Below are 12,554 nucleotides of genomic sequence, written 5' to 3' on the forward strand. Positions count from 1 at the left end.
ACTGCATAATCCAAACTCGTGCATGCAGGCCCGTTTTCGTTTTTTGAATAAAACCACAATGGTGCCACTGTGTGCTCGATAGCCTGTGGAAGCAAAATGGCGGTATGGTGATAGCATAGCTGCTAACGTGAGTCTCACCTGAGAGAATTGGTTTTTAGTGCGCTTGCTGCTGGTACAGACTCCCACACTTGAGCGCCTGTACTATCCGAGAGATGTGTCGAAGATTGCACAATGTCAAACGGGTGCTGGCTGAATATCTTGTTGCAGATAACTATAAGTAATAAGAGTGTTGCATACAGCAGAGCCGCTGACAAATACAATCACAGTGTGATGCATGCAACTGCCAAGCCCGCCAAGACCGCCCCGGATGTTACGCGATGACGATGAAACCGGGGAAGGGTCGGTCCCTTTGTGTCCCTTGAGAAATGTGTGTGTGTGTGTGTGTGTGTGTGTGTGTGTGTGTGTGCGTGTGTGCGTGCGTGTGTGTGTGTGTGTGTGTGTGTGTGTGTGTGTAACATATATTTGTATTGTATTTGTATATATGTTTATAATGCCCAGTATTCTATTTTGTTTACAGCTTTTATAATAATACTTACTTATTTTATTCTAATTATTCCATGTCCAGTTTGTGTTTCTCTTACACTTAGGCTATACACTTTATTTTTATATTGCATTGTTGAAGGAGCCTGAGACAAGAATTGCATTGCCAGCGACTGCTGCTGTAATTGTTGAGCATTTGAAAATAAACCATCCTGAATCCTGAATCTTGAATAGGTGTGTGTAAATACTCTGCTATAGTCTGCTAACTATAATCAACTATACATTTTCTTTTTTGAGCTCAGATCACTTACAAATCTAAATTGGCTAATTTAATAACATGTTATAACATCAAAATGTTATTGTAATTGAACAGTACCAATTTGCAGGCTAATGTTTTTGTGGTAGATTATGGGCTAACAGTAGGCCTGAGAATTGGGGGTGGGATTGAGCGTAACACGCCTCAATATAGTTTACCGAAGGTGTTGACATAACCTCACCGAAGTTCCAGCAAAGTTCCAGCATGTAGAAACAGCAGGAAACAAAAAGCAGTGGGTTTCTCTTCCTCTTCTCTTTTCTCTTTCGACCATGACTACAGGCTACACACACACTGACATAAGAAAACACTGGTGAGTGTGACTAAGACATAAAAATATATCTTTAAGTATGGTATTTTCTTATATTTACTGTTATGTTTTAATGTATTTACTACATTTACTGAACATAAAGCCTTTCTAATGATTTTGATCATTTGATCACGTCGTTGATTCTATTCAATATATATTTTAAGTTTTTAACCTTTAACCCTTTTAAAGAGGTTCATTTTACAATAGAACTGATGTGTTCATCGTAATGAAAACGTATTTTGTCGGTTAAAGTTATGTGCAAACACAATGGCGAACCAAGTGGAGCTCCTCTTGAGAACACTGGAGGATCTCGAAGAAAAAGAGCTGAGGAAGTTCCACTGGTTCTTGCATCAGGCCGACTTTTTCCATGGATTCCCGGCCGTCCCCAAGAGCTGTCTAGATAGGGCAGACAGAGAGAGCACGGTGGACGTGATGGTGCACACTTACGGCCACCAAAGAGCTGTGCTCATCACAGGGAAGGTTCTCGAAAAGATGATGAGGAACGACCTAGCCCAGTGTCTTTTAAACACACACTCAGGACAACACGGTAAGTTTCTCCAGGTCTTTAGGTTCCAAAGATAAGTTACAAGCAGTGACGGACTGGGATCAAAAAACGGCCCTGGCATTTGCACATTATAACGGCCCACGAGAGGCCGAACGGCCCCCGAGAAGCCGCGGCCCTTCTGGCATCTGCCCAAATGCCAGACCGTCCAGTCCGTCACTGGTTACAAGGATCTAAACTACGGATTAAACAGTCATGTCTATTTATTACATTTAGCGGATGAGTCAGAGTGAAGGGCAGAGTGCCGTGAAAACAGGAACACAGGCAGTTACAAAAGATGTACAAAACAGTTATTGGGAAAACAAATAACAAAAAATAGCTGAGGATAAAATAATGTTTATATGAATGAATTAGCCTACCAACCTAAGACAGATATTGTGGTTTTGATGTGTTATGGAAGCCCTGATGAAAAATATGAATAGATCAGTGAATGACAATCAGGCTCAGTCTTTAGGGTGCACTCACAAATAAGCTCTTCATGTTATTGGTCCTCTGTCCTCACCTCTCTGCAAACCAGTCAATTATTTCCACAGCGCAGACCACCACAACTGAATCTCAAGCATGACTTTGACAATGAACACAAGGTAGACTATATACACTGAATGGGTTAAACCAACTGACACAGGAGGGAGGAAAATAAACATAATTTCATATAATTATTACATATAATTAATGTAAGTTATCATTATTAATGTTATATGCATCTATTATTATAGTTATAATGTATATAATAAATACATATTAACTGTCAATATGGATTAAAGATACATCCTTAAACATAATGAAGTTATATAATAATGAATTTCCCCCGTATGAGCACAATGAAATGGACTCTCCCAATGAGTCCCATAAGCAGCCACCCCTGTAATAAAAAACATGTAGGGCTGGAACTGCCATGAGTAGTCACAGTTTTTTACAAAACAGATCAGAACAGAACCCAATCAGAACTGCGTTCATAGCTATACCATAGCTATAACCTTATTGGAGTTCTGCCAATAGATATATACTTAATAGCATGCTTCCTTTTTAACCTCTTACATTGAAGAAAAAAACACTGAAGCGTAACATACAGCGTCAATTAAAATGCAATAGTATATGTAATATGGGTGATGACTTATTTAAAGTTACGATTTTGTGTTTGCTTCAACAGCTCTGTTGAGGCCAAGTCCAGAGCCTCAACAACTTATACTATCATACCAACACATACTCCAGTCTAACCTCCAGAGTAGGTACATGTGTGTACCGGAAGGCTTGTCAAAGCAGAGGGACAAGAAACACCTTGATGATATCTACACCGAGCTCTACGTCACAGAGGGGTGTGACGTAGGCATCAATTGTATGCATGAGGTCAGGCACATTGAGATGACCTCAAGGAAATTGCAGGGAATGGACAAACCCATCATGCTTGGGGACCTATTCAATCATCCGTCGGGGAAATACATACCCATTAAAACTGTGCTAACCACTGGAATTGCAGGGATCGGCAAAACTTTCCTTGTTCGAAGGTTTATGTTGGACTGGGCTGAGGGAACAGCCAGTCAAGATGTGCACCTGGTGTTTCCCTTCATGTTTCGCCAGCTGAATTTGTTGAAGGGGAAAACGTTTTGTCTTTCCCAGTTGATTCATACATGCATCAAAGAAGCTGTAGGCATCGACGAGAAGGCCCTTGATGACATTTTTATGACTCTACAGACGTCAGGAAACTCAAACTATGACAAGAGTGCCTATAAACTTCTTCTTGTGCTTGATGGCCTGGACGAGAGTTGCCTCGACCTCAATTTCGCCGGCAACGAAGACTTTTCGATTGACATCACTAAGACAACCACTGTGGATGAACTGATGACCAATCTCATCAAAGGGAAGCTTCTTCCATCTGCCCGCCTCTGGATCACTTCACGGCCTGCAGCAGCCAATCAGATTTCTGCTGACTACATCGACAGGGTGACAGAGGTGAGAGGGTTCACTGACCAGCAGAAGGAGGAGTACTTCAAGAAGAGGTTTGAAGACGAGGACCTGACCAGCAGCATTATCTCCCACATCAAGAAGACCCGCAGCCTCTACATCATGTGCCACATCCCAGTGTTCTGTTTGATCAGCGCCACAGTTCTCGAGAAAGAGTTTAACGCCCAGGGGCGAGAAATTAAGCCCAAGAATCTGACGGAAATGTACACACATTTCCTTGTGTTTCACATCAAGCAAACATCCCTGAGGTATGGTGAAGAGACCAGTCTCCAAAGCGTTGAGGCGCTCGCAAAACTGGCTTTTGACCAGTTGGAAAAGGGTACTCTGATCTTTTATGAGGGGGATCTAAAAAACAGCAGCATTTGTTTCAACAAAGCCTCCTTTTTTTCTGGGATGTTCACACAGATTTTTAAAGAGGAAAGTGGGTTGCATGAGAAGAACATGTTTAGCTTTGTCCACTTGACCATTCAGGAGTATCTTGCCGCTGTTCATGTGGTCTTGTCACAAATCAACAACAACAAGAACGTGTTGAAACCCCAAACGACTTTCCAAAGTCTGCTAACACATTTTCAAAAGACAGCGACAACAGACATCCAGATCATCGCAGTGGACAAGGCTGTGCAGAGCTCCAATGGACACTTGGACTTGTTCCTCCGTTTCCTCCTGGGACTATCACTCGAGAGCAATCAGATTCTTCTCCAGGGTCTACTGAGGCGGACAGAGAGCAGCTCACAGAGCAAGCAAGACATAGTAAACTACATCAAAAAGAAGATCAGGGAGACTCTATGTCCAGAGAGAAATATGAATCTATTCCATTGTCTGAACGAGCTCAATGACCATTCTCTGATTGAGGAGATGCAACGGTATCTCAACACAGGAACTCTCTCAAAGATTAGACTCCCTGCGTCTGAGTGGTCCGCTCTGGCCTTTGTGTTGATGATGTCAGAGGAGAAGCTGGATGTGTTTGACTTGAGTAAATACAATGGGTCAGAAGTCGGCCTTTTGAAAATGCTGTCATTGGTCAAAGCATCCACAACAGCAATGTAAGTACACCTTGGATTTAGATAGACACTTTGGATCAATTGTAATTTACATACAGCTATACAGACGATAGATAGCAAACCAATCCAAATGCAATTTGCATGTATTGTAATATTGATATGCATGTGTTTGAATTCTAATGCAGACTTAGTCGGTGTGAACTCTCTAGCCAATGTTGTAAGGCTCTGGCCTTCACAGTCACCAGCTCCGACACTCTGAAAGAGCTCGACCTGGGAGCCAACAACCTTCAGAACTCAGGGGTAGAACTGCTGTCTACCGGACTAGGAAACCCAGACTGTAGACTGAAGACCCTCAGGTCAATGTTGCTCACTCAACCTATGTCAACTTTTAACAATTAATGTGAAAGCTTATAAACGTTTCCATTTTTCACAATTGTTTGATTAGTATATAATGTGTATTTTTACATTATATGTAGTTTTAACCTTTTCCCCTCACTACATTTGTGGCCCAGCCATTACCTTGTCACTCACAATATGTACTTTATAAGGGACATGTTCAACAGAACGCTTTACTGACATGATGTGTTTTTTAATTTTGCCTGGATTCGCCACAAGTTGTATTTGCTAAAGATTGGGAACACCACTACTAACAGTTATTGTGGTACAAATAAATACAAATACTAACCTCTGCAAATATGCTATGCCCAGGCTCTCAGGCTGTCAACTCACAGAAGAGGCTTGTGTTTCTCTGGGATCAGCTCTCAACTCCAACCACTCCCATCTGAGAGAACTGGACCTGAGCTACAACAACCTACGAGATGAAGGATTTGAGGAACTACTATCTCAACTGAGAAATCTCAAGATACTGAGGTCACGCAAGGACATCTACTACTAGATATACTTAATAATCTGTTTTGCTGCTGTCTTGAGTTGTATCGCTCCTTTATTTTTTCATATTAAATTGTAATTTTCATTGCTGCTTCCGTGTAACAAAAAATTTGCATGTAGGCCTACGTAGTGAACATTAGATTGGTCGATGACCTTGCTATGCTACACTGCTGAAATGATAAACGCATGAAAATACTGTCGCCATAATCTTAAAATAAATCATTATGAAAACTCCTGCAGACTGAAGAACTGCGGGCTGACCGGAGCATTTCGCAATGTGGTCTCAGTGCTTAGCTCCGGCATCTGTAGGCTGAAGGAACTGGACCTCAGTGGAAATGACCTGCATGATCGAGGAGTGAAGCTGCTCTCTGCTGGACTAGCGAGTCCAAACTGCATGCTGGAGGCACTCATGTCAGTATATGTGTACTAGCTTATGAAGCCCAATATACCGAGATTGATTAAAACCACTCAAAATTATCTTGAACAAAGATGCATGCATTGCTACAAAATCATTTTTGACTTTTTTTTTATGCATTATATATGCATCCATTCACAAAATGAGCAGATATGTATTCCATTCAAACATCGCAGACACTCAATCTGAATAACCTAATCATAGCCCAGACTATGGCCTGGTTTATTCGTCAGTCTGTGTATGTAAGTCAGAGTTATTATATGATGCATGGGAATGTAAAAGCCATACGTTGTGCAGGTTGTCTGGCTGTGTGATCCTAGATGAAGGCTGTGCTTCCCTGTGCTCGGCTCTGAGCTCCAACCCCTCCTATCTGAGAGAGCTGGACCTGAGCTACAACCACCCAGGAGAAGAAGGGATTGCAACACTCTCTGCTGGTCTGGAGGACCCACTCTGGAAGCTGGAAACTCTCTGGTATGTGGCTGCGTTCCAATAGTTGTTTCTATTGCGGTTCTAGTCACCCTCGCTTCCCAAATCTTCCAATGTTCTTGTTGATCGACCACCGGGGTATAGTGAACGAGTATACAGGTATGCAGGAAATAGTTATGGAACTCTCTTCCCGCATAATGCAGGAAAAAGGCAGCATACCCAGCATATTCGTCCCAAACATTGTTCTCCACAGCATCGTCCTTCCCAGCATCCTCCACCTCAGCATATTCCTCCTCAGCAAACTTATCCATACCATAATACCAATTAGGCATAACTCGCTTTCTCTCTGTCTTTCATTCTGTGTTTGGAAAAGCAGCTAAGTGCTATTGAACAGAGTACTTGTTTCATATGTAAGCCTGTGGTTCTTTCAACGCCCTAACACAACCTCTCCCCAGCTCAATGTGAATTACAGTAATATGTGAATTATGTTGCCATATTAAGAAGGCTTAACGTAACAACATTAAAGTGAATATCTGTACTATTTCTGAGGATTGCCATTTAGAGAAGAACTTCAGGGTTTTTGGGCTATTTTGACTGGAGCCTTAATCTGCAAAAACGACCACAATGTAATCCTTTGGTGCAAGGTCAGCCAGTCGTTTGACTTCCTCTAAAAGTGCCAATGCGAGGCTCAGATTATAGAGAAGTATAACTTTTTGCTTCTGTCTTATTTTGAGTTGAGTTGTTGCATGAAGGGAACCGTGGAAAGGTGATCAAGAGCTGGACAGAGGAGACTCGGCTATGTTGGACTACAGAAAACATAGCTTATTGTTATCCAATAGAGCGCAACAGTGTGGTTCCGGAAGAAAAAATCCCATTCATTTTTCATCATAGAGATTTTGATTAAAAGCCTTAATGTTGTAACCATCCAAATTATACGTAGGCCTACCACACACCGTCATATTGTGAATCAATGGTTTTTGCTTGTGTAGAAGCCACAATTTAAACGAAAAAAACACAAAAGAACACATTCGATCTACGAGAAAGTCTATGGGAACTTAAAACAATTCCTATTAGACATTCTCTGCTGCTACTCAATCGCTTACCACAGCAACCATGATTTATATTAATGAAAAGTTAGAGTTGTGGTTAGAGCTGTAGTGGAAATGAGCTGTACATTCTTGCAGAAAATTATGTTGATATACAATATATGTTAAAAAATAGAAATACAAATATATGATATAGCACTAGCAGTGCTTTTTATTCATTTGGAAAATAAAAGCAAAGGAATACATAATGTTGAATGAATACGTAACTGGAATACAAGACTGATTTCACATGTACTAAAAACGAGTAGGCCTAACGTTATTACGAGGTGACTGCAGCCAGCAAACAAACGTAGGCTACCATGTCAATGACAGTGCTATACACTATATAAAACACTAACATACACACACATACACTAACACACACACAGAATATATGACACTTCTATTAACAATATAAACAATATAAAAATGACAAAGGTTATAAGATGCAAGAAATGTACTTATGTACTACATTTGCCTTTTCTTCTGTTTCCAAATAATTTTTTAGCCCCGAATCAAACGTTTTCTGGTCACGACTACCTTGACAAACTTTTATTTTTTACGAAAAGTGGACGGTGAAAATGATGGGAAACTTCAGGAACCAGGGCTGTTAAAAAAGGGGGGCGGTCACTGTTACGCTCTATAACAACGCAACAACAAAATCTCAGAGCGCGACTTCTCCTTGATCCTATGTTGTTTGACACAATAACAAACAGATCGGATTAGGGTTAGGGTTAGGGTAAGGGTATTAGTATTTCTCTGTAAGGATCTGTTCCATCATGTTCCAATATAATTGGAGCCTAGATGAAGGATATTGATGGGCCGCAATTGCCCCAAAGGTTGACATTACAGCTTGTTTTCTAAGATTACGGCTGCAGCAAACATGCTCAAGACGGGACCAATTTCAAAACATGCTGTTCCTAATGATCAAAAATGAAGGTCCAGCTTGAAAAATCTCAAAGTTCTCCTTTAAAGATATGACAACAGGATTAGGTTGATCGTTTTTTTTTAGGTTAGGATAAATAGGTTTGTACCATTTGCAATGCTAAGGCCATAGTGGGGGGAAGGTTTTTTCTCAATGATAATCCATGCTTTTTACCCAAGCGTGGACAACTGTGGCCATTCGAGGATCCAACCTGGGCCTGCGAAATGTAAGTATACTTGATCGCCTCAGTAAGTCACATACCACCATTTACCTTCTCTACTATCATGGTCTTGTTCAGGCGTTCTATATAAAGTTATCCTCCTGCTATTAAAAAGTAATTTTGGGAGCCATGTCTCTCAAAGTTTTTGTTGGTTAAGACGGCCATGAAATTATATCCGATTTGATTGAGTTTGTTAGTGTGGCTGTAATTGAATTGAGTGCTAAAATATCATGAAATGAAAAGAAGAAAAGAACAAATAAATAGTACTCATTGAAGTTGAGATAAAATGTATAAGGAATCAATGTCATTTTGATTTAATACTATTAATTTTACTCATTTAATACACTAATTTCACTCATTTAATACACTTCACGGCCAATTTTCCCCCTTGGAAGATGCATGTGAGCTGAAGATGGACGTGAATACAGTGCATAGAAGAATCCTCCTGTCGGAGAGTAACCGGGAAGCAACCCTGGTGCTGGAACCGTACCCGTACCCAACTCACCCCGAGAGATTTGAGAAGTGGCTACAGGTGTTGGGCACCGAGGGTCTGACTGGTCGTTGCTACTGGGAGGTCAAATGGAGCGGAGTGGTTCATGTTGGTGTGACATACAAAGAGATAAGCAGGCAAGGGCGGAACGATCACTCACGCCTCGGGTGGAACAACAAGTCCTGGTGTCTGAATTGCACCAAATCGACGGCCTGGCACAATGGCAAGGGCTTTCCGTCACTGGCTGTCCCCAACTGTAATGAGAGATTGGGGGTGCACCTGGACTGGCCAGCTGGAATTTTATCCTTCTACAACATCCACCCTGGCAGGCTCAAAATGGGTCACATTTTCACATTCTACGCCACATTTACAGAGCCCCTCTACCCTGCATTTTGGTTAGCGGGCAATAATTCCTCTGCGTTGTTCTGCAAGGTTTCACCTGTATATCAAGTTCATTATCTAAAGAATTCAATCATCAAGGTATAAAACATCATTTGGGCTATTTTAAGAAAAGGACAGTTTAAATGATTTTTACTTTTTTTTTAATGTTCCGCTTTGAACATCCAAGCTTTACCTCATGACGCCAATGTAAAGATTAGCACAATACTTGTGATATCATAGTCCTGACTGTTATGCCTGCACTTGGTGAGCTTGATTGTTTGATGCGGGAGCCTCTCCAAGGAAAGAACCCTTTGCATATTATGGTACTCGTTTCCCTTTGCTTTTTGGGAGAAAGTCTGGTGGTTCGGTTCCATTGGATGCATTTGAAATTCCTGATGTTCCCTTTTGGTTTCTGTACTTTGGGGGTAACCCTGGGTTCTCTATCTAATGACCCAATGTGATGTCCTTGCACTATTTTTTATTATTATTATTTTTTTTACTATTTTTGCTGGTAAAGTATCTTCACCAGCAATACGTTCTCAACTGATTTTAACTTCATGTGGCCTACTTTTATATGTTGCGGTGTCCAGGGACGGACGTATGCACATGCTTACCAGACTGTACGAGACAACAATTTGCCAGCTAATATTTTTTAAATTATTTTATGTATATTTTTTAAGGCCCAGTGGCCAACTCACCCACGCATTAATAATCCATGTGGCAATGTTAAGCAGCAACGGAGACATAATCAGAAAAATCTCCAGAAAATGGAGTGAAATTTAGTGAAATTAAATGGCTGTTTTTCTAAGGTATGATCGTAGATGAACAAGTCATATTGTAGTGTAGCAAGCCTGGCCATGGCAGCATCACCTCTCTCTGTGTCCAGTAGATCTGCAGTGATCCCATCCTCCTCCTCAGTTTAATCCTCCTCAGCATACTCCTCCTAAGCTTACTCCTCCCCAGCATCCTCCTCCTAAGCATCCTCCTCATCAGCATACTCCTCATTAAATGCATCCTCCTCTTAAGCATCGAGCATGCTGGATGAGCTGCAGTTGCTCGTGGGCAATGGAAATGCTGGTCTTCATCATGTTGATCATGTTGGCTATTGTTGTGGAATGTATTTTAAGTGAGTTTAAAGGGGTAGTTCGGAATTCTGGACATCGGACCTCATTTCCAAGTGAGCCAGTGTGTTATTTATCATTGGAGACCATTTTCAACACGATTCATTCAGTCTTTCTAGTTGCAGAGATCGCTGGTGCTAGGCTAGCACAAGTCGATGGGAACTGCTAGCCTGCCGATAAAAATAGTTTTACCCAATCCGCAGTACACCCTAGGCAAATCAATTATAACGCCAGATTATCAATGTAAATGTCTGTGTTGATAGAATAATGTTAGAAATAAAACTATCCTTGTATCGCAATGATGGCATTACATTTTGACTGGACGTTTCTCAAAGAAACTGAGGTTTGAAGTCTGATTTATCTTTGGAAACACTTTATTATTTATTCCTCACACAATTTAAACGACCAAGACTCAATTGCTCTCTGAAATAATTTGCCGGCAGTAGTTATTATTATTATTATTATTATTATTATTATTATTATTATATTCATTTAGTCATTTCGTTTTGTAGCAATATGTCAAGAATGGCACCACGGATAAAAGCCCAATTATGTATGATCATTTAAAAAACCGTAGTTAACCTAAAAATGGCTAATAAGTTGAACTTCTACTGAAAGAACTGCAACTCGTCCACTAGTGTATGGTCTGGGGGAATGAGAACAAACAACTTAAGAACCTACCACCTACCACCTACCACTGAGATTCCATATTTAAGTATAAAAGCTAATAAACGCCTGTTTGACAGCAAACACATACACTATGCGCTTGTTGTAAGCAAGGTCTAAAAAATCCAACTTTTACCAAACTGCTAATTAATAATTGTACGTGTTTTCAGATATATCCTACCCGAATGTAACGGTATGATAGAGAGTGACCCACCATCACCCCCTACAGGTTCGGGGGAGATTGATGAGCGAAGATGCCATGCCCTCAACACCTTCTGTTTTTCCAAATGTTCTCAATTATATACGCTCCTTTCAATACTAGGCTTAACATGTTGCAAGAAGCAAGGAATACATGTATCGTGTAACCTGGAATAGTTGAGTGAGAAATCTCAGTGAAACCAATGCAACGACAATGAGCTGCTCGTTGACCTGCATAAACAGTGCAGTGCTGCTATCTTGTGGTAGAAAGGAATAGGTGCAGTTATTTTATTGGCGTGGGTCAGAGATTATTTAAATGGAAAGCATTGGAATAAGCCCAAATCGGTAGGCCTATCAGTAGCTTATATAACAGCTCTATTACATAGGCAAAAGGCATAGTAAGTAGGAAAATAGGCAAAGGCATAGTAAGTATCAGTGGCATATAAAACAATAACAAACAACGTGCAATAATATTAAAGGATAATTTATTCAGAGACGCAGAAATAAACAGTTCACTTACCCCTTTTAGGGAGTTTGAAATTGAGTTTGAAAAACTGGACAATTGTGGAGTTGTATGTGTAGTGATGCAGTTGCTGCATTACCGCTACCAACCAAGAGGCTGTGCCAGGGAGTCGATATTCAATTTACCTTGAGTGGAGCCACGCTATGATGTAATTTGGCTTTGAAAAGTTCTTAACTTCAGAAAGTGTTTCAAAACAACACTTCACGAGATATATTACGTAATATATAGTTTTTGCGACATGGCTTGAAGCATTTTGACGATTCAAGATTTTCATCCCTTTGTTAGATGTTTCGGTTGGTGAAATGATCGATTCTGACAACAGAGGGGGCAGTGGAGCACAAAATCAATAAACTGCTTTAATCAACCAAATACATTTAAATTGCAAACACAAGAAGTGTGTCTTCTGTTCTACATTATACGACGGGGAACCTCGTTTAAATTATCTAAGATAAAGAGGTACAGAGATGGAGGACTTATTATTAAAAGGAGATCACATGTGTGGGCTAGCATCACTGCTTATCACTAACA

General features: G+C 40.6%; 1 protein-coding gene across 1 annotated transcript; it reads left to right on the forward strand.

The window, feature by feature from the left end:
* The first annotated feature begins 1,129 nt into the window (after positions 1-1,129).
* On the forward strand, positions 1,130-10,853 carry LOC311367702 (NACHT, LRR and PYD domains-containing protein 3-like). Its single transcript, XM_084486518.1, has 9 exons — positions 1,130-1,166; positions 1,416-1,710; positions 2,876-4,730; positions 4,874-5,044; positions 5,397-5,558; positions 5,817-5,987; positions 6,289-6,462; positions 8,607-8,653; positions 9,043-10,853. The coding sequence occupies exons 2-9, from the start codon at positions 1,431-1,433 to the stop codon at positions 9,621-9,623; spliced, it is 3,441 nt and encodes a 1,146-aa protein (XP_084342644.1). The 5' UTR covers positions 1,130-1,166; positions 1,416-1,430; the 3' UTR covers positions 9,624-10,853.
* Positions 10,854-12,554: the final 1,701 nt, after the last annotated feature.

This window comes from Micromesistius poutassou, assembly GCF_964030765.1.
Source record: "Micromesistius poutassou genome assembly, chromosome: 1".
Classification (NCBI taxonomy): domain Eukaryota; kingdom Metazoa; phylum Chordata; class Actinopteri; order Gadiformes; family Gadidae; genus Micromesistius; species Micromesistius poutassou.

Coding starts and splice junctions, on each gene's coding strand:
- LOC311367702 (XM_084486518.1), top strand. CDS start 1,431: ATGGCGAACCAAGTGGAGCTCCTCTTGAGAACACTGGAGGATCTCGAA. Junction 5,045..5,396: donor TGTAGACTGAAGACCCTCAG/GTCAATGTTGCT, acceptor TGCTATGCCCAG/GCTCTCAGGCTGTCAACTCA. Junction 6,463..8,606: donor TGGAAGCTGGAAACTCTCTG/GTATGTGGCTGC, acceptor TTTTTACCCAAG/CGTGGACAACTGTGGCCATT.